Source organism: Lontra canadensis, unplaced genomic scaffold, assembly GCF_010015895.1.
Source record: "Lontra canadensis isolate GAN:19392208 unplaced genomic scaffold, GSC_riverotter_1.0 scaffold173, whole genome shotgun sequence".
Taxonomy (NCBI): Eukaryota; Metazoa; Chordata; class Mammalia; order Carnivora; family Mustelidae; genus Lontra; species Lontra canadensis.
This window is the reverse complement of record NW_022631167.1, coordinates 449,705-472,117: the sequence shown is the minus strand read 5'-3', so window position 1 is coordinate 472,117 and position 22,413 is coordinate 449,705. Positions and strand designations below refer to the sequence as shown.

Sequence of the window (22,413 nt, the reverse complement as noted above, 5' to 3'; positions counted from 1 at the left end):
CAGAGTTTCAGTTTAGTCTCCTTCAGATGAGAAGCACCCTGGCAACGGATGCTGATGAGACTTGCCCAACAATACAAATGAACTTAGCGTTGTTCATTGAGCTGTGCAGTGCTTCAGGTGGCAAATTTTGTGTTCTGTGCAGTTTACCACAATAAAAAATACCTGGCAAGCCAAACAAAACAAAAACCCTCAACATAAGCTCTCAACCACTGAATTTTTTTTAAGATTCTTTGAGTTTTTGAATATACATTTGTGGTTCAAATATTAAAATATATATAAAAGTATCTTAAAAAAAAAAAAAAAGGACATATGTTGGAGAGAGACCAGGTTCAAATCCCCCGGATCCACTCAGCAGCTAGGGCAAATCGTTTAACTCCCCCGGCCCTCATCTTTTTCATCTGTAAAATGGGGGGAATCAGGACACCTATTTCCTATGGTTGCTGAGTATGAGAAGGAACGACAGGAGTAGGACAGCAAACATGGCGCCTGCTTCATAGTGCGTGCTCTGTCATGGGGCTGCCTCCCCTTCTCCTTCTCCCTCCCATCCTGTCTTCTTCTCCTTCTCCCTCCCATCCCTCTCCTCTCCTCCTCCTTCCCTCCTCCTCCCCCTCCTACTCCCTCCCCGCTCCTTCCCCTCACCATAGGCCATATACTCTTCCATAGAGTCAGGGTAGAAAACTCAGACTCTGCTTTGTGTCAATATCTTTTCGCTACAATTTAATAAGTGTCCCTGTTTTCAGAGCCACCTGCATGATTTTCCCCCTTGACTCCTGTGAAACTAAATGTCTTTCAAGGAGTTTCCAGACCTGTCAAAGAGAAATGGAAAAGCTGGCAAAACCCCACCCCCACTTGGGGTCCATGCCTCTAGTGGGACAAGCAGGCGGCCACGGATGCAAGAGACACGGGGCCTCTTGGTTGAAAATTCTCTGCCAACTGCTGGCACAGGCCAGGCAATGCGAGCCTCTGGTATTGAAGGACAGTGGGCCCTCTGCCCGGCAGCCGGGATGGGCCCCTGAGAGAGACAGAGACACAAGCCCCCGAGGGGCTGAAGGAACAGCTGCGAGGTCATCCAGCCCAGGCCTGGGCTCCCCTGGCCCAGGCAGCTGCCAAAAGCTAGGGCTGTGGTCCTCCTGGAGGCTGGGCTGGTGCTGGGCCCAGGCACGGCAGCTCCAGCAGATGGTGGCCCACGCACCCCAGAGCCTCCCTCTACCCAGGGAAGCCAACATGCCAGACACTGGGAAAAGCTGTTGGCTGGAAGGTGCTTTCTTTCCCACTCTGTGCAGGCCACAGCCAAAAAGAAAGCAGCGTGGCTTTTCAAAAGTGTCCTGGGGTCCTGAATGCAGAGGAGGAGTGGGCAATGGTGTGGTCCCGAACGTCTCCCAAAGCAAACCTCATACCCACCCTCTTCCCACGGCGAATGTCAAATTCTTGAGTCAGCAACGTGTTGAATTAAAGATTATCACCAGCTGAACCCCTCCACCCAAAGTCTGTGTCCCTAAAAACTCCATGGTGCTCCTGTCCCTGAGTTTTAGCCCCCTTTTTACAAGGACAGCAGAGTTCCTGGGCTCAGCCCTGAGCCTGTGCTGCCTCCTGCCTCATCTTCCCTACTTCACCCTACGACCCCGGGAGCCCAGGTACAAGCATCCCCTCTGCACACGAGAGAAAACTGAGTGCAAAGCGGCAGATTTCCATCCCGGACCCATAAAGTGGGTAAGTAGCAGATTGGAACCTGAACCCGAACTAGTCCGAAGTCAGAACGTGTGTCGTCCCCACCACTGGGATCAGGCCACAGGGTGTGTGCGTGCCTCCGTTCCTTCAGCACAGGGACAGCAGGGGACCTTGAAGTCACTTTCCAGTTGGTTTGGGCAGTGCAGAGCCTGGAGCGGGCGTGGAGGACAGCCCTGTAGGTGTGTGAGGAGGTCCCGAGCCGCTGGCCCATTGCGTGATGGCCCATTCCCGTGGGCGTGGTGGGAACGGCGGTGCGCCTCAGGTGCGGCACCTGTGGAAGCCAGCGAGGGGCACGGCACATGCAGGAGGGGGGCACAGTGCTCTCGGGCTGTGTACCCCGGGGCAGCGTGGGGAGGGGTATGTTACAGTACTGTGGGGAGGACGAGGTTTCGCGCAGGGCTGGGGCGGGGAGCCTGATGTTGTGTGTTACAGGGGGTGTGGACATCAGAAGGGTGGGAGCCGCATGCCCTCCCGGACCCGACCCCAGTGTTCCCAGAATCTAGTGCCCAAGCCCTACTGGTTTGGCGCTAGGATGACATGGAGCTCTACACCAGACCGGAGTTCAGAACTCATCGGTACCACTCTGTCGGCGTGCCGTGCCCCTGGGCGGGTGGACTGGGAGCCTCTGTGTCTTCAGCGATAAATCGGACATACCAAGCCCCTCAGGTTGGCTGTGGCCCTCCAAGGCCACAATGCAGTCTCCGGGCATTCGCATCTTGAGAGTCCCTGTATTTGTCCCCTGCCGTCTTCAGTGCCCAGGGTCCTGGTGCTGTATGGCTCTCCCTGGGCTCATCCCAGGGAAGAGAGTGATGGGGGCTCGTCATCAAATTCCAGAGCGGCTCACGTGGAGATGGAGAGACAGAAGCCCACACCAGGACCCTGCCTTGGGTAATCTCTGTGTCGTAGGTGTCGGTAGTGCTCTGCTAAGGTCCCATTGCCACCGGTGTACCCATCCCTAGCTCTGAAGGGCTACAGCCCTCTCCTGAGAAATTTCCTGGACCAGTGGAGCCCCTTTGGTCCGGAAGAGCCTGGGAGGTTACTCTCTCCCCTTAGGGCAGTTCACAGCCAATGACTGATTGATATTGGGGTAGAGCTGGCCAGTAGGCTTCTCCCACATCAAGGTGGGACAATTCTGTGGTGGCCTTTATGCTCCAGAGCTCTCTGTGGGAATCCCTGCCCTTCCTTAGTCCCCTCCCCCACCGACCTCTCTTCCCTTGCTCTCCGGCTGATTTCTCCAAACAGCATTCCCTTAGTACATCTCTTGTCCAGAATCCCTGCTTCAGGCTCTGCTTCTGGGGACACTGACCATGGCCACTCCCTTCCCCACTTCTCAGAGGTCTTCCCCAAACAGCCAGGATCGAACACACAAACAAGAGAAATGCCAAAACCATCTAGCAGAGACACTTGCATGCCCATCAGATGAAAAGGCAAAGATTAAGCAACAGACTCACCCAATCTGGGGGGGCATGTCAGTTTCTGATCTGCAAAGGCCCCAAGAATAGGGGGGAACACTGGTCTCCTTGGGGTCAGTCCAATCTGGAGAATCAGTGCCTGGGTCAAGGCCATGATTCAGGAAACCAACAGATCCTACAAGTCACCCTAATACCCTCTCCCATGCTGCTGGGGACCCAGTGGCCTCCACTGAGAGCAACCACAGTCACATCAGACAAGCCTCCCCTCCCACTCTGGAGAACTTTCACATCCTCCCCACAAAGAGAGATGGGAGACTAGAGACCCTAAGAACCTCAGATACGGTGGGAAACAAAGTCCCCAAGGAATGTGAGTCCTTCAGAGACAGGAAATTTCCCCACTAAACTGTGTAAGGAACATTAACGACCTGAGAGATGTTGTCAATGCCACACTGCGGCCCAGGGACAGGAGGGGAAGACGAGACACTGGGAATCACACCAGTGATCATCAAACATCCATCAGCATTTCATTGCAAAGGCCAGGCCAGTGTCCCCCAGCCACCCCCACCCCTGCCGTCAGGAGGCAGACTGCAGGCTGTGAGGGCCCCTTAAGAGCCAGGGAAGCCAGAGGAAAGGCAGAAACCTGATGAACCTGTACCAAGGGAAGGTCACGGACAGGGAGATGACAAACACTCTGTCCCAAACAGTGAGAGAATGCTGGACTCCATCCAAGGTGGGGAAATAATATAACTGTCCTCAGGGATGTGATTAGCATCCCAAGAGCCCAGCTGGGTGGATTGAGAAGAGACAAAGGTCACAGGAGATTGGGCAAGGAGTCAAGCCATCCAGCCGTCCGAGACTGTGGCATTGGTGAGAGACCCCTCCTGCTCTCTTTGCTCCCTCTGTAAGAAAACCACACGGTGGATTATGGTTGATGGGGAAAGACAAAATAGGAAACAAAGGGAACGAGAACACTGCTACGGGCTGACTGAAGGGACGATGGGACATCAGAAGAGGGAACAGGAAGGCGTAGCCATCATTAAGCAGAGAAAACAGGGATGTGCTTTCTGAAAGAGGACCCTGTACCCCAGGAGCTCTTAAAGGCTACGCATTTTAGCCACAGATTGTGTCTCCATTTTACGAATAGGGCTGCCAGCTCTTCTGGAGAGAATTTTAAACATTTATTTAGGAGGCGTAAGACTGTTAGCTGCGGCAAAGGAGAGGTAAGGATGATTAGTAGAGGGCTCACTGGATGGAGGTGAGCGTGTGGTGATACTCCCCAGGAGGCAGGGACTTGGCGGACAGAAGCGAGGGCTGCAGGAGCTCTCCTACAGTCTGTGGGTCAGGGCGGAGGGGTGGGGGGAGACATTGGGCCAAGTTCAATGTTTATGTAAATGCTACGAAAGAGTGCTGGTGTGGTTTTCACTGGTTGCCTTCTTGCACTTAGCTCTGTCGTATATTGTGGCAGATGATGTCAGACCATTTTGCCTACCACATGGGTGACCTTCAGCAAGGTCTCCAACCTCTGTGTCTGTTTCCTTTTCTGTAAAATGGGAATAATAATATAATAATACTTCTATCTTTCAGCTGTTATGAGGATGAGTGAAGGTAAACTGTGGAAGGCTTCCAGCGCATAACACAACCTCAGAACCTGCCTCTTTCCTTTTCCCACACTCAGAAGAGTAGTAGTCGCAGAGGTGGGACATGTGAAAACATCCAGAAACTAGGCAAGCACCAAGGAACGACATGAAATGCCACATATACCGAGTAAAACAGAGAAAGACAAATACCGTATGATTTCACTCCCATGTCAATTCTAAAAAACAAAACAAATGAACAGACAATGAACAAAACAGAAAGTGGTGGCTGCCTGAGGGGGAGGGGAGTGGGGGATGGGCGAAATAGGTGAAGGGGATCAAGAGGTACCAGCCTCCAGTTGTAAAAATAAATTCGTGACGGAGGTGGAAAGTACAGCACAGGGAGTGCAGTCAGTGACACGGGGACAGAGCACTGTCGTGAGCACTGCGTCGCGTAGAACATTCTCGAATTACTTTATCGTGCTTCTGAAACCAACACAACATCAGATGCCATCTATACGTCCAAACGAAAACTTCTTTAAAAAAATTGCGAGCAAAACAGGTTTTGTATTTACATCATGGAATATTATTTAATAATAAAAAGGAACGAAGTACTGAGAAACAAAGAAGCCGTGTCTTGAGGAAATGTCACGCTCAGGTATCAGGTAAGGGTACAGTTAACGTGCGTTGACATTACTGTCAGGGGAGAAAAGCGGAATCTTTCACAATAGAGTGCAAAAGAGAGATCCTGAAGAATTTTTAAGGCTTTCAATTCCTAATGTGGTTCATTGGCAGTGTGAAAGGTGCTGGTTGAAGGAAATAGGAGGTTTTAGGCGGCAGAGAACAAAGCATGTCCCCAGGCTCAGTATGGAAATGACAGAGACCCAAGACCACCTGGGCTGTGAAAGTCCAATTGTAAGAGCCGTTCTTCTGGGAAATTTTGGTGGAGGGCTAGGAAAGTCCTGGGATCAAGGGTCCAACATATAAAGGAATCCCTTTCTGAGTTTATGAAATGGCAAAGACAGAAGTGAGAAGTGGCTCAAGGGATCAATCAAAGTAGAGGTAAGGACTTATGGGAGAATATTCTAGAAATAAGTTAGATGCAGTAAAAAGAATTGTCACACAGCGATTAATGATAAAAATCAAGGCCATTTAGTTAAAAATGAGGAAAAGAAATCTTTACAGGGAAGCACATAGGGACCCAGAAAACAGATAAGGACACTTTGTGCTCCGAGGTCTCTTTATTTAGCAAGCCTCCAAATGTAGTATTTTTAAATTAATAGAATATGATGGAGAGAGGGGGGGAAAAGAACAGAAACAGACAGTGGAATGGTCAAATAGAGAAGTAGATGACTGTCCTTCCTAAAAGATGTTTTTTCAGTGGGTTGGTTGTAGGCAGCTCTATCTACATATGGCAAAAAGATTTTCCAGTTCACACCAGTGAATGAACCACCAGTGAGGGGGACACAGAGGGGAGACGCTGGAGCCATTCAGGATAATTGGCCAGGCCAGGAGCATTTCTGAAACAGCCAAGTTGATACTGGGTTGGGGTGGGGTGGAGTCTGGCGTTTACTCATGTCCTTTATTTCGTTAGAACATTCAGAGGCATGCTGAAGGACTGGACTGAGGAACGGGACCCCCTAGTCTCTGCCCAGAGAGCCTTAATTCTGGAGGGGGAACCGCCATGCAAACAGTTGTGATACAAGACGGTCACTTCCTGGTTGGGGGGCCCAGGAGACGTTCAGCACCAGGAAGAGGTCAGCTAGCCTACCCATGTCTTTTATAGGTGAAGAAACAGAGGCAGAGAGAGATCAAGTAACTCGTACAAAGTTATCAGGCAGTGTGAGAGCTGGGACTCAAACGGGGGCCTTCTGGGAGTTTGTCTAAAGGCTTGCTCAACATGCTGCCATAAAAATCAGTTGTGTTTCCATAAACAGTTCCGTAGCCTCCACAACCATGTCCAACTACATCAGTACAGTGTCATATTTCAAGGTAATACTTCTGATATTTTTAGCAAATAGATTCTACAGGTTTCATTATAGTACATCTACTTGCCTTCCCTCTGCCCCCATTCCCCACCTTGATTAGGCAAATTCAGCCCCAAAAATAAATGCAGAAAGAAGGCAAGAGACGAGCCTGAGGAAGCCGGAGCTTGGCCAACGGGTCTAGAGATTACACTCTGACAGGCACGTAGCCCTCCTCTCCTGGAGCAGGTGTTTCTCATTGTCATGCACGGCTATGTCTGACCCCTAGGCAATGCAGAACACCTCTGCATGTTTGAAAACTTTATATAAATGCTACAGTCCTGCCTCTAGACTCTTTCTGAGTGCCCCTCCCTTATCAACGCTGCCAACTGTCCAAATCCAGCAAGACTTCTTATTACATTAACCGTTCTTTCTGCTTGGAAGCCTCTATCACTAAGTGCAGAAATCTGGATGAACGTTCTGCATGGGAAAGATGCTACCACCATATTTCTGTTGCCCAAGACTACAGCCTGAACTTAGAGGGACTACATCCATCTCGGGATCTTCTCCCCTGGGCTGAAAAGTGGTGCTCGGTTCCCACTGGCTTCCAAAGGAGCAAGAGCAGATGCGGCATCTGAAGGCAGAATTAACTCAAGAGTCATTACATGAGGGTGTTCTCAGTTGAGTGCCCTAGAGTAAATAGTAATTACAGGTTCCTTCAAGATTACTCTCAGCCCGAGAAGGATAAAGAAGAGAGTCATGGATGGCTGACCACAATACTCTTAATGTGTACACGTGTGCACAAAAACACAAGCGGCTCACAAGTCTGGATTCAGAAATTTCCCCTAAGAGTGAGATGTCATGTCTACAAGTCCCTTGAAATATGCAAATCAGACCGCCTTGGGGCCACCAGAAGTTGCCTCACCTACTTGCTGCCTTTCCTCCATGAGTATCCCCTAAAGATGTACCATCAAGTGTATGGAAAACAAGCCATCCTTGCTTAGTCACACTGTATGAGGAGGAGGAATTCGCCCCGTGCAGACACTACACTCCAGTGATTCCACAACACTTGCGGACACACGTGACCATCTAAATCCTTTCCAGCTTTCACGTCTGGACGATGCGAGGCTATGGGGAACAGATCTCCACAAGGGCTGGGAGGCTTGGCCAGACCTCTCCAGGCCCAGGCAGGCAGTGGGAGGGTGTGCACTTGGTTCCGGGACATGGAAGTGTGGGGAATTATGGAGGACAGGGGTGGGGGGGGGCGTGTCAGCAAACCACCTCTAGGGGAGCACTTCCTGTTGTGCCTGTAAGCTGTCTGGGGGGAGGAATGTAGGGACTTTGAAACTTCCTTCCTTTTGGCCTTTTTGGCGTGCGGCCCTAGAAAATGATAACCGTGGCCAAGTGCCATCACCATCATCATCAACAATGGCTCTGAGAGCTTACCAGTTGGAGCCTGGGGGGCCACTGTGTGTGTCTTCTTTAATCTTCACAATGACTTCACAGGGAGGGAGCTCTCAGCGTGCCCATTATACAGATGAGGAGGTTGGGTGCAGAGTGGAGAGGCGGGGGAGCTTGCTCAAGGTCCCAGCCCGTATGGGGTGGACTTGAGTTCACGTAACTCTAAAGCCTATGTAGTCACCCCCCAAGCACTTCAGGGAGATCACCCGAGGGGAGGCTTAGACTGGTAAGCACTTCCCATTTCAAAGGAATGTTTGTGCTCTGATTCCTTATTCCGGCTTCACAGTGATCTGGTGAGGCACTCCCAGCAGGTTTCTGATCCCCTTTTCTGTGGGTAAAGAGGTGAGGGCAGGAAGGGGTTTGGTACTTGCTGGGGTTGCCCTGACTGGGAACCTTCTTCCAAATCCCAAGCGTGCTCCTCTCTTCTGGGCTGCCCTGGTGCTGGGGCTTCTCCCTGACGTGTGAAAACCTAGACTCGACTTCTGGGGCGGAGGATCGTGGGGGCAGAATGTTAGGGCCACAGAGGCGTGAAACAGGAGTGTCTACAAATTAAAAACAAACTGAAAAACGCCAAGTGGACAGAGTGTTGTGGAGCAAGAGGGCTTGACCCATTTTCCACTCACCGCCCAGATGTACTTACAGATGGAGGGAGCTGAGGAGAAAGAACAAATTGAGGGAAATGATAGAGAATAGGAACGGCATGAGGACAGTCAAGGCACAAAGCCAGGGGAGAGCCATGGGCCCAGGGCCTGGCAGTAAAGGGACACAAGCTGGCGACCTGTGCTTATTGGTTTGGTGTGGAGCACGACGTGTCAGCTCCGTCATGAACAACATTTTTAAATGTCAACTTTTAGAATGGGAAGGCCCAAGACACCGCCTCCAAACCACCATTTTAAGATCAGGGAACCCAGGCCCTGAGAGCCTGCTTGCCTTCAGTATCACCGGCCTGAGCTGGGGACTGGGCTGGGCCCACCTGGTCCCTGCCCCCCTCCACGGCACCGGTCTGCCCCCCGGCCCGCAGAAGCTACAGCCCTCAACATTCAAACTCCCTCCAACCGACTTTGTTTTTTAACTTTTTATTTCAACATAATTCTAGCTTCACAAGGAGTTGCCACTCCCCAGCTGACTTGCACACACCAAGTCTTAATAGAATTGCAGACGTACATGGGGTGACGGGTCAGTTCTGGGCTGACTTAGGAGCAATCTATGATGTCTCTTTCTCAGATCTTATCCTACCCCATCCCTGCCATGAACCCTAACACACACACACACACACACACACTCACACACTCACACACATACACACTCACACATGGCCTAATCAGCAATAATTTCACTCCTGAATATTGCTGGAAAGATCACTAAGCCAACCTAATCAATCGTCTGAGCCAGCCCCCAGCCCCCAGGAGATGCCCAGACAGTTCGTTGCTATCATGTAACCCTTTGCAGCCTGAGTTTTCATCCACTGCCTTCCAAAAGAGAGCGGAAACACTCTTCTGGGAAGAATCTGCTACCTAAGCTGATGTTCCTCTCTTGCCACCTTTCAAAAGCCTTGTCTGCGCTAATGCAAGCGGACACTCTGGAACACTTCAGAAGGCAGGTCTCCCTCTTATGTGTACCATGCGGGACCAGTGCGGTTACAGCAGGAAGAGAACGAGGCCCCACAGAGTGTGAGCAGCCCGAGAGGCAGGTAAGCGCAGCCCAGAAAGGGCAGAGGACAGGGCACGATAGACGAGGGAAACAGTCACTGGAGAGATACGAGCTTAGCTGGTATCTGACATCGGCTTAGGCAAAGCTTCTTTACAGACTAGAATAAAATTCCCAGGAAGGTTTATGCACATCTAAATAAAAGACACACCTTTTTCTTTTCTTTTTCTTTCTTTCTTTTTTTCTTTTTTCTTTTTTTTTTTTTTTTTTTTTTGGTTAAAGCCAGAGGAATATGAATGCAGGAGGGACAGAGGGGAGAGGGACTGGGGCAAGGACCACGATCCACGGGTCACAGGAGAAGGTAGTTAAGGCATCTGGATACTCACAACTTCCAATCACTCCTCCCACAATGAAGGCATCAGAGGTGTCCCCTAGAGAGAAGTAACACCATGCAACTCACGTTGCTGGTGTTGATGGGACACAGACCATGTGCCGGGCACTGTTCTAGGTGCTGGGGAATTTCAGAGATGCGTAGTGAGGAGGGAAAGGGGTTGCAGTGACGATTCCAGGGTTTAGTAGTGGTACCTCCACATCTAGGATGGAGAGGAGAGAAGGGGGGCAGGGAGAACCACATGGGCACTCTGTCCGTTTGGGTGGCCCCGGGATTCACATCCTGGATCCCGGCTTCAATCAGGAACTGTGTGGCTTCTCAGTGGGGAAAGAAAAGGAGCAGGGCTCTTTGCCTTGCAGCATAGGAAGTTCCAACACAGAGACACTGAGGAGCGTTGAGGACACTGGGACCCCTATTCAGGGACGGCATGGGGGAGGGGACCACTTGGCTCTGGGATTCACTTGTGGAGTGATTGAGTTGAGAGAACGGGGTGGGGGGTGCAGAGAAGGCACCTGCCGCCCCAAGAACACAGACCTGCTGGCTTCATAGGCCGGACTGGCCTGGCCTGCTCTGTGGGTAGAGCCCACACTGCCCTCTGCAGATGCAGGATGGAGAGGGGTGCAAGGGTGACCTGGGCACCTAAGCACAAAACTGCCTGTCGGAAGGTGAGCCAGGGCTAAGGGAGCCGAGCAAACTCTGTTTCCCCTCACTTAGGACTGCTGTCCAGAGCCTGGTTCCCAACACCAACTCACCCACAGTGGTCTAAAAGCCCTACGTTCTTTTCAGAGGGTGATAGGGAGGGCCGGGGGTCCCGATAGGCCTTGATCTCTGGTTTCCTAAGGGGATAGCTCATTGGCAGATGAGCTGGAAGTCTTGCTGACCCAGGAATCTGGTGGCCAATATTCGGGAAAATAGCTTGTTACAAACTGAGTATTTGTATTCCCTCAGAATTCTTTTGTTGCAGCTCTGATGTCCCATGTGATGGTATTAGGAAGTAGGGCATCTGGGAGGTAATTAGGTTTAGAAGAGGTCATGGCGGGGGGCATGATGGGATTCATGTCCTTCTAAGAAGAAGAAGAGACCAGCATTCTTGCTCTCTCCTGCACGTGAAGATGAATGAGAAATGCAGCCTCTGGCACATAAATAGGTTCTCTCTGGACCTGAGCGTACCAGCACCTGATCCTGAACTTCTAGGCTCCAGAACTGTGAGAAATACATTTCTGTTGTTTAGGCCCCTGACTATGGTACTTGGTCATAGCAGCCCAAGCTGATGAGGACATAGACTGTCTTTAGGGGTATGACAACCCTGTGAGGTAAGCTCTATAATGATGCCCAGTTAGCAGATGGGAAAACTAAGGCCCGAAGGCATTAATTAGCTCAAGTCTTAGAGCTTAGAAGAGGTGGTGCCAGGGTTCAAAGCTGGGCCGCCTGCTCAGAGTGTGTGTTCTTGACCATCCATGAGAGGCACGTGATAGGGAAGGGGCAGGAACCGTCAATGAGGAGCTGCACATACAAGAGGGAATGCAACATTGTCCCTGCCCTTGGGGAGTGTCTGGTGCAACAGGAAGACCCAGAAACAATCATGCCCTAGGGACGAATGCAATACTGGAGGGAGATCTGTCGGGGGCTCCAAAACGAGGGGGATGCCAACCACATAAGGAAGGCTTCACAGCAAAGCTGTTGTAGTTTTGCTATAAATGCCATCATTTATTTTTGAAAGATTTTCTTTATTTATTTGACAGAGAGAGAGAGAGAGCACAAGCAGGGGGAGTGGCAGGCAGAGGGGGAGGGAGAAGCAGGCTTCCTGCCAAGCAGGGACCCTGACATGGGGCTCGATTCCAGGACCCTGGGATCATGACCTGAGCCGAAGGCAGACATTGAACCGACTGAGCCACCCAGGCGCCCCTATAAATGCCATCTTGACAGGAGGAAGGGCAAGTGCAAGGGTACTCACAGGCCACCGAGCATGAAGCACTAAGAGAAAGAACACTGCCCCGGGAAAAGGGGAAAAAAAAAAAGCCAGCCGTCTCCAATGGTAGAAAGTCAGCTGTCTGGAGCCTCTGCTGATCTCACGAAGCAGGAAAATGGGCCCAAGTGAAAGGACAAGAAACTGCTCCCTTGGTTGGTGGCAGAAAAGAAAGGCAAGTGTCCACAGAGCATTTGGAATCCTCCTGTATGAGGGATTCCTGCCTTTGCTTCCCAAGCAGGAGACCACACTCCAGGAGAGCCAGGGTACGTTTGGGCAGCCATCTGGATCTTTCTCCTCTCCTCCACTGTACCCCAGAGAACCAGGGGAGAGAGCGGCCAGAATGTGCGTGGAGCACTTAGACTCCTGACCTCAGCTTTGCCTTGACATTGCTTGACCTTGGCCAGGTTGTTCCTCGCCTCCTCTGGCCGCAGATCAGGGAGATCTCCACTTGCTTTCTCCTGGGCACAGCGAACCAGTTGGGCATTGAGGTCCTCGTGTACAGAAAGCAGGGCTGGGGGACCAGGGTCTTAGACCCCATGACAGAGCAGAGGGGAAAAGAGGGGCGTGGTGGAGATATGAATTTGCTCCAGGATGGGAGACAGATGGAAGTGGGGGAGAATCCTTTTCTCCACCAGGCAGCCGGGAACTCTCCAGTTGCTGGAAAATTGAGCCATACTCCTGTCTGCGTTCTCACCTCTGGACAGGAGGAGGAGAATTGATTTGGGGAGTTGGAGGCACACATCCCCTCCAGACCCTTGCGAACGGAGGATCCACGTCCGCTGGGCTGCTGGGGACTTTTTTTTCCTGAACACATCAGCTGACTCTGGCTTCAGAGCTCCTGCCACAGTTTCCATTCTCGCTTTGTGGACCTATTCCCCCCTCTCTCCCCATCTTCCACTTTGCTGAAGTTGTACAGCAGCCTGAAAATGCTGATGGCTTAACTGGTTTAATTTTTTTTTCCCCAGCAGCCCTGAGGGGTTTTAACTCTTTCCTCCTGCAGAAACCCTGCTTTTGGAGTTGAATGTTTAAACTCTCACTGGGAGACTCATAAATATTCGGAGTCACTCTCTCCCTCTCTGTTTGATTAGGAAATGAGCCTTTAACTCAATGTAATCCCCAAGCCATTAACAAAAAAGCCCTCAACAGCTCCACTATTAGAATTTCACTCTTAACCCGCTGAGGATTGAATTAGATTAACATAACTACCCACAATCTGAGTTTATTTTCTGTGCCAGATAGAAATGTGTTTTTCAGGGAAGGCGAGAAGGGGGAGGGAAGGGAGGAGGGAGGGAGAGGGAGAGCAGGAGGGTAATGAAATGTAAAAATAGAGATAAGAAAAAGATGGACAGATACACTGTAGAAATGAAGGGATGGGGAGAAAGAGCAGTGCATGGTCTTTGGTTTAAAAATCCTGCCAGCTGCCATCTTTTATTTACAGGGTATTTGGAAAGGCCTTAGCCATGTGAAATTGTTTGAATTAGGGGAGCGCTTTCCGGGTATTTGCAATTCCTTCTTCCTGGAGATTGATGGTCCTGCACCTGAGCCTGCTGTATTCCAAAGCACCTGCTCAGTGGCCCCACTGTCCCCAATTTGGGAGAGGAGGTCGGGCTGGGTTTCCATGTGCTCAAGCGGGGGGCGGACACATAAAACAGCGCGTGCACACAGGCGACTGTGCGTTTACATCCAGAGAAATAAAACAACGACAAAGATGGAATGGGTTAGATTTTGCAGACATGAAGTCACCGACAGCCCCGTGACCAATTGCATTTAAGAAATCAGTGTGGAAAAAAAAAATGAGTTTGACGGGAGCTCGGTCCACATAAAATTAATCGTCACTGAAGCAGAAACTAAGTAATCAGAGGCTGCCTTAGGCAAATGCATTGAAGTTTGCCCCCAACTGCATTTCCAGAATGAAGACCAAAGGGAAAAACCATAGCTTGAACTTGAGGGTGAAATCTAGGCCGGCCATCACACTGCCAAACAAAGCCTCTATCCCCCCTAAAAGCATCCACAAGTAGCCAAAGCAAGGAGTGGTTCTTGCCTAAACGCTCAACAAACATTCTTGCTCACCGGCTCCTGCTAATGAGAACAGAGCACTCGGTTCAGAAATGCGGGACTCTCTCCTACTTCATGCAATCCTGGGCCAGCGGGCTGCAGTGTGCACGTTGAGGAGGGAGGGAATGGTTTGCTCGTGCATTAAAAGATTAAAAAATGTCACACTTTTCTCTAAAAAGCCTTTGAGATCTGAGAGTCCTCGGCTAGAAGTTCAGCTGCGCAAACAGCTGACTGATGTGATTTCTGAATGCAACGTCTCAATTGCTTGATTTGCTTGAGCCTTAATTAACAACTACCCACTTCGGCATTATTGTGGGGAACCTTAGGAGGATATGTTTATCAAAATGGAGGCCTTGGAATAGAGAAAAGTGATCATGCTATCCATAGGGTTACGTTCAACTCCTGTTTATTTTTTTCTTGATTCCTGGGCTTTACTGTCCACACTAGGTTTTAAATAGTGACAAGCCCCCCCCCGCCCCCCACCTTACAGCAAACTCCTTATTCTGAATTTTCCCACCAATACATGTGGTCTTAACTCCCTGAACATGTGAAGTTGTCCTTCTGAATATCTTATTCCTTCCTGATCCTCATTCCGCCCTCCACAATAATGCCTGAATGGATTACAGACAGTAATAACCTCAAATAAAATACAGTGGAGGGTAAAGAACCAAAAGAAGAAGTTTCAGAAAGGCCCGAAGTAAAACGAGATCAAATAGTCTCTCTAAACATATGTTTGTCCATATTATTAAACTTTCACCAAGTTACATTTGTTGTTAAAACTATTTTGCTTTTAATCAAAAATAATCCAGAGCCATCTGGTTTTTTTTTATGTTTTTAAATTATCGGAAAGGTTATTTTTTCTTGTTAGAATATTGTTCTCCCAAACAAATCTAAAAGTAGCAATAAGGTATATGATAACCACTGTATTAATAAGTAGAAGTCCAGACATTATTGGACCACTCATTTTAAAAGTTGTACATAATATACATTAAACATCATCACATCCCCCTTCCCCCCCAATTTAGGGCTACTACTCCTTTGTAAACAATATATGGCAAACCGCACCTGCAGGATTTTCAGTTAATACTCTGCATTATCCAAATACTAAAGTCCCAAACCTTGTACAGGAAGCTTGTGGCTGGTGGGCCCTGTGGACACCTGACAGTGTCTGGGGACTGTCACCTCTAGGAGCCATGGATAGGCTCACAGAGAGTGCACTCCCAATGTCTGAAACAAGCAGCGCTTTGACAAGAATGGTGATACTAAGTTTCTCCCTTTCAGGGAAGGACCTGGAGCACTGGGCCCACCAGCAGGGCACACCTCCTCCTCCCCACCCCCACCAAGCGCCCCTTTCAGGATGAAGAAAATACACCCAATGTGGGAGCCAACCAAAGCCCTGTAAAGCAAGACAGATCATGAGCTTGCCTCTGGACTCTTCCAAGCAAACTCACTCTGGGGAGTAAAAAAAAAAAAAAAAAAGAAAGAAAGAAAGAAGAGAAAGAACAAAAGTCCTTTTCATTGGAGGAGCTCTAGAAAAACTGGCCGGGACTGCTCTGAGTCCCCCTGAACCTGCCGGGAACCCTCCATCATCACCTGTCCTGGGTGAACTGGGTCTTCCCTCTGTAACCTTCTCAGCTCCCCCAACACTTGGAGCTGCCAGCAAATAAAAGTTTTCACGCTGGGAGACATAACCACCCCGCCGAGCCGCATGTAAACTTTCCCTTGCCCTTTTGATTTACTTACTTTTCCTTGGCAAAAACAAATAAAAATAAAAGGGAACCTATGGATTCTGAGTGAGTTTGGGTAACAGTCCCACTCAGCCTTTCCGGGTCCCTCCAGGTCCCTCTGACCTTCCCACGACAGTCTGCGAAAGGCAACACTCCTCCCCCCACCCCCACCCCCGACCTCCGGCCTCACAGAGATGCTTTCCAGCGCCGAAAACCAGAATGAAAGAGCAGGCACGGGGAGATATTTTTATCCATAAAAAGAGAGAGAGAGGGAGAAGGAGCGAGGGAAGGGGGGTGTGTAGGGGAAAGGACAGGACGGTGCGGGGCGGCGCTGGGGCAGAGAGAAGGGAGAAGTTGCGGTACTTACATGCTTGGGGCCGGGTTGAGGACAGGGGCTGGCGGGGGACAGGCTACCCCTCAGGTGTTTCCACTTGCTGATGACTCGGTGCTCAGCTCCTCCAGCACCAGCTGACAGTCCCCTGTCTGTGTCTCTTTGTGACTAAGGACACAGTACTCCCAACCTATAAATAGATCCCGACTCCGTGATTGATATAACAGGCAGCTGACAAAAAAAAAAAAAAAAAAAAATCCCACAACCAGAACCAGGTCTTAAACAAAACAGCCAAAAGCTCTGGGCGTTCAGCTCTGCCGAGCCCCATGCAGACTCCGCAGCCACTGATGGGCACTGGAAAGCGGGGAAGGAAAATATACAGTAAAGGGAGGCAAAAATGGGGGAGGACACACAAAGGGGGAAAGTGTGAAAGTTACTTCTCTAGGGGTGGAGGACTCCCTTGGGGTCACGGGGGAGCTGAGGAATGATGGTCAGGCAGGGAGAGCAAGGGGAGGAGCCCGGTGGCAGGTCCTGACCCTGGGGAAGGAGAGGCCCCATCCTGAGCCCGGGGCCCTGACAGGGCCGGAGTCAAAGTCCCGACTTGGGAGCTTTCGTCAGTGCAAGTGCTTTCCACGAAAGTTTCCGTTCCTGCTGCCAAATCAGGAGGGAGACAGGGAACAGATAGAGTTTTCCTAGCTCAGGGGCCAGACTGGCTTCTTGGGGGACCTGCAGGAGGCCCCCCCGAGGGTGAGGGACGATGTGCAGGTGAGGGTTGGGACAGAGTCAGGAGTCACCTGTGCCTGATGGGCAGGACCCAGTGGGCCAAGTTGCAGCACATAATGGGTTTTTAAAAGGCCAGCTAACGACATTCCTGAAAGAAGAATTGGCCAAGGTTGAAAGGCCTTGGGGGGCGTTAGTGTCTGTTTTTTCCAGAAAGATTTCCTAGAAGAAGACATTGAAAAAAGTTTCTCTTTGGGAAAATGAACCCCACTCTTTGAGATCCAGAAGGGTCTCTTAAGAAACAAAGTTCTGCCAGAGTCCTGCCAAGGTGGGGTGGCCTCTCTGGGGCAGGCAAGCCCAACTCTGGGAGCAGGGCCACGGGGCAAGATTTCCAGAAGATGGGGGAGTCATGGTGACAGAAGTGTGGGCTGTCTGACAATGAACCAGGTGAATTCCTGGTCACCGGAAAGACTTCTATCCTGCCACAGGCCGACTCACTTGCTTTGGTCACATGAGGGTCATCTGCCTGGGTGATCTGCTTACTTGGACACACTGATGTAGGTGAAATTTCAGGTCAGGCTCCCCCTTCTAGAGGGGTCATGGGACAAGTCCTTTGCTGAATGGTAAGGAAGACATACTTCCTGATCCCCATTTTTTGGAAAATGAAGTTGAATTTCCTCTTCATGTCAGATCTGATCCCTTATCCTCTCCAAGTTAACAGAAATAGGATGGACGGTATCCAAGCTGTTGAAGTCAAAGCCTATTGAATATGTAGAACCTCAAACATGCCCACCAGGAGCCTGCCATTGGAAGATAAGCTCCAAGAGGGGAAAGACTATGTGTTTGTCTTATTTGCCACTATTCCCCAAGTGCTGCCATGGGGCCAGACACAAAGTAAGACCTTGCTGAGTATGAACAGAATGACTTATTGAATGAATGAATGAGTGAATGAATGAATGAGTGCATGAATGTGTGATGCCTAAGGCACCCACCTGAGTACTTTGGACTAAGATACTCTGGCATGTCCATTTTCTGAGGGTGTCCTTGGGAAGGTAGAGAATTGGGGCTGGGGCTTCAGGCTCCGGAGTAGTCCCAGGCCATGACTGGGGCGGTAGTCACTGCAGCGGACAGTCACTGCCAGGCTCCTGTTAGGGGGAAAACTTTTTACTTCTGAGGTAAACTGGGGACTTCCCTTCATTATTTGCTTTCTCCTCAAATTCTCCAGCTGACCCTCCCCGACTTCTGACAGAAATCACACATGGGTCTTCTCCACAGCTGCCGCCTCTCCTAGAGTCACAGTGTCTAGTCTGAGGCAAGTGCTCAGCGAATGGGTTGAACCAAGCCCCTTCTCCTAGAAGGCACCCTCCTTAGAAAGCAAGGCGGGACCTCAGTGTTGACATTTTCCCTCCAGGTGATCTCTGTACTATTCCAGAGTTTCAGTCACAATTATCCCAACTGAATGAAGCTTTGGTGTCTGCTCCCTGTAAGTGGCCCTGGGAGTCTGCAGGGGACCAGCTGATAGCCAGTGGGCACCCCTCGGATCACACAGGACTCCCTTGAAATGCTGGTCATCATCTTGGGAGAACACAGGTCTTTGTTTTCAGGAGCTTCCAGAGCCAGGCCCTGTTGGATTAGGGCCGATATCTTAATGACCTCTTTTTAAGTTATCATCAGTAAAGTCCTTATTTCCAAGTAAATTCCCATTCACAGGTGCTGGGGATGAGGATTTCAACATCCTTTGATGACGGCGGGGGTGGGGGGTGGGGGGGGTGGGGCGGGGCTGGAAGAGAGAGACACAATTCATCCATGACATCCCCTCCTACAGAGGAGGCAACGGAAAGTTCGGGAGGTCAGACACTCAGTCTGAGACACGGCTGAGTGAGGGGTCACATGGGAAATACAGGCCTGGGTAGGTGAAGGCCTGACGGTTCCCTCCCTGCCATAGGGACAGCGGCTCCTGCATTGGCGCGATGCCATCGGCCTCCACTTGGCTTGCAGCAGCGTCATTAGTCCACACAGCAAGGTGACTTTACACTGTTTACAAGGGCCCCTGAAGGTACAGCCATCCCTGCCCCCACCAGCTTATCAACTCCTTTAGGGAGTTGTGGGCAGGGACCCGAGCACAGCCCAAGGAGGGCCTGCATTTGTTTTATCTGGAAAGAAGAATCTATCTGGGCAGAGAACTAAGCTTAACACACAGGTGCCGCTAGGCCATTCATCATCTCGGGCCAGGACTCGGGAGACCTGAGAGTGGCCGTTGTGGGCACTGGCTTTCCACACAAGGGCCAGCTGGAGTCAGGGACACTCCAGGGACTCCCCTCTGGAGGGCATTCTATAGGGATTGGGGAGGGGGGTGACACAGCTCAAAGGTGGTGACATCAGGCTTGGGAAGAGGAGGTGGGAGGGGCAGCCTGACGCCATCCGAGGTGGTTGGGCCCGAAAGCAGGTGTTCCCGCTGGAGCAAATACCACCGCCCCACCCCAACTGGGAACTCACTTTGCTGAGAACTGCCAGGTCCCTTAGTGTGACACATGTTCAACCCACCCTACCCCCACTGGAGAGGAGCCTTGACTCTTAGAGAAAGGAAAGGTGCCCAAACAGGGGAATAATAGGAGAATTAAGGTGGGCCAAGTCAACAAATCAAAGGCCCTAGACCCCCAAGCCTGATTTCTTCCATCCCCTCACCCCAGGAGACCCCCCTACTGCCCAACCAGCCACACAGGGCCGCATAAACCAGCTGCGCCTGCTGGGTGCATTCCTAGCTCTACCGTCTGCGGTTCTCTCCCCTGCTTTCTACTCACTCTTCATGGTCCGGTTCAAGTGTGATGTCCTTCCCGTGCGCTCCCTGCCCACAGGGGCCCTGACTGCGGGCCCCCCACTGCTGACCGGGCAGCTCATCTGAGCCACCTACGGCCACACATTTTGCCTCAAGCCGTGGGCCGACTTCTGTGTGTTTGCCTCATGCTACAACGAGGCGGTCAGAATGGAAACAAGTCACACTGTCCTGAGCACACACCACGTGCCAGAGTCTGTGCAAGGCCCCCGATCTACACTGCCTTATGTAACCCTCACAGCTACCCTCATGGGCAAGGACTCTTTTCCCCCATTCATCATCCAGGAAGCTGGCAGCCCGGTGGTGCGACTTGTCCAAGACTGGGCAGCGGGATATGGTGGAGTCAGGATTTGGACCCACCTCTGCCTGAGTTGAAAGCCTATACTCTGACTCACTGTTTAGCCAACTCTGCCCCCAACTCTCATGGCTTTCTATGTTCCACAGCATAAAATCCAATGCGTTATTCTAGCTTATAGCCTATCTTCTTGGTCAGCCCCTTGCACCATTCCCTGGTGTGTAGAGCCTTTTCCTTGGCAACATGGCAGTCTCCTCCATATCTCTGCCTGGAACATACCATTTGGACATCATGACCCAATTCCATTGTCACCTCGTCTGCAAGCCTTTCTCTACTTTGGCCACACCTTCCCCAGTATTCTTCAGGACTGGGTGACACACTCTGTGATGGTCCTTGTCACACGGTACTACGAATTCTGGCTCACATATTGGTCTCTATCCCTGAGACGTCGCTTCTGGAGGAAGAAGACATACTTTTTTCATGTTTTTGTCACTCTCCGTCCCATTATCAACTGATGTTTATCTTGGCATGTATTAGGTGACCAATAAGTGTTCACCAATGAATGAATGAAAGCTAACAAACTAGGAAATACAAAGCAAGAGGGTGAAGAGTGAGGTAAGAGATGAGTCTAGGATGAGTGAGAAACAGTCCAGACAGCTGCTGGTTAAGGAGGTTGTGCACTGTACAACTACAGGAAGCATGGTTCATGTGGTGGTCCCCAGGATCTCCCTAGAACCATGTGGATGACCACCGCATGGGTGTAGGAAGGCATAGCCCTCTTCCATTCAATCACTATGAGCTGGAAGGGACTTGGGAGAAGGGACAGAGATGAGAAGTATAGAGGAAGTGCTTAAACAATTTGGCACATAGTATTCTTTGTCTACCCTACAGTCTTTCCCTGCTGCATTTCCTGGGCCCATCACAAGCTGTAGAGGCAGAAAACGCCCACCTGTCTCCCAGCCTTCTTTACCGTTAGAGGTTGTCATGTGTCCCAGTCAGACAGGGAGAGTTAAGGGGCAGTCTGTCGGGAGAAAAGGGTATTTGGGCCAGGTTGTCCTCCATGATAGAGAGAGAGACAGAAAGAGATTTGGGGAAAGAGGTACAGAAACCACTTGCTAACTATGAGAAAAGCAGCTTGGAGAAGAAAAGCCAGTATGCAGAGGATGGCAGAGCACAGGAAGGGAAGTGGCATGGGTCCTTGATGGCATTGGTGGGCTGTTGAACTAAAACCAACCCTGCAACCGTACACTTCTTGTGGTAGGAGATGATGTGTGTGTTTACTGCTTAACTCATTATTAGTTATGTTTCCATGACTGACATCCCAAAGCATTCTCACTGATGTATTAGAGGGTACGGGTCACGGCACATACGGCAATACAGGCTGGGAGCCAGCCAACTAATGGAAATCCATAGGAAAGCCCTGAGATCCTATAGTTTAGTTTAAGAGTGTCTAAGTGCAAACACTGGTAGAATAATGTCAGTGGTGTGAACTCTCATATTTTTGGTTATCCCATTTCTCCTTCTTATATACACTAAGTTGGCACAATCTCCCCTTAGCTGTAATTCAAGCCCTGCCCTCCATCAAAAAAAGTTTTTGTCTTTGGGACAGAAAAAAAAATCCCCTGCATATTTTTGTAGCACTTTATGAAGTGATTTTTCCATTGGTTAAGTCACAATAGCCCCAGACAGACAGGACGGGGTGAAAAACCAGCCAAGGAAGAGGTGACAACATCCAAGATCACTCTCTTTCTTTAAATCAGTTGAGCCATCTGAATGAGATTCTTGGGAGAGCTCTTGTGCACCTGAACACTTACTACGTGCCCTGTTCTAAACGTTCTATAAGCGTTAAGTCATCCAATTTTCACAGCAACCCATGAAGTGGAGATACCTCTCTCATCCCTGATCTACAGATACAGAAACTGAGGCAGAGGGAGGTCCTATAACATTCCCACCTTGAAAGTGGGGTATGAAGCAAGTCAGTCCCACTCCAGACCTACGCTCCCCACAATGATGATGCCACAATGACGGTGGCAAAGAAGAGAAAGTAGTTCTATGTTTATTAATCCGTGTCCCTTCAGGAAGAACCTAGAACTTGGGGAGGATTGGAGCAGCCCAGCGTCTTGGCTGGCCTTTATAGAAGGGTTCTGCAGTCAGTCCTTCTGTTGGATAACTTCAAGATCTCAACTTTTCTAATTGGGCTTTCCTCCAAGGGCTAACACTCACAGGGTGGGGGTGAGTCACCATCAACGCAATGGGGACTACATAAAACTTACTTAATAAATAATCTGGAACTCCGTAATCTTTCC

General features: G+C 50.3%; 1 protein-coding gene across 1 annotated transcript in view; it reads right to left on the bottom strand.

Annotated features, from left to right (window-relative positions):
* ESRRB (estrogen related receptor beta) overlaps nt 1–16,759 on the bottom strand; it is a 163,401-nt gene extending 146,642 nt beyond the window's left edge. The window contains exon 1 of the mRNA XM_032846249.1: nt 16,296–16,759. Within this exon, the coding sequence (XP_032702140.1) occupies nt 16,296–16,297 (2 nt within the window). The 5' untranslated portion in view covers nt 16,298–16,759. The remainder of the gene's footprint in view (nt 1–16,295) is intronic.
* Nucleotides 16,760–22,413: the final 5,654 nt, after the last annotated feature.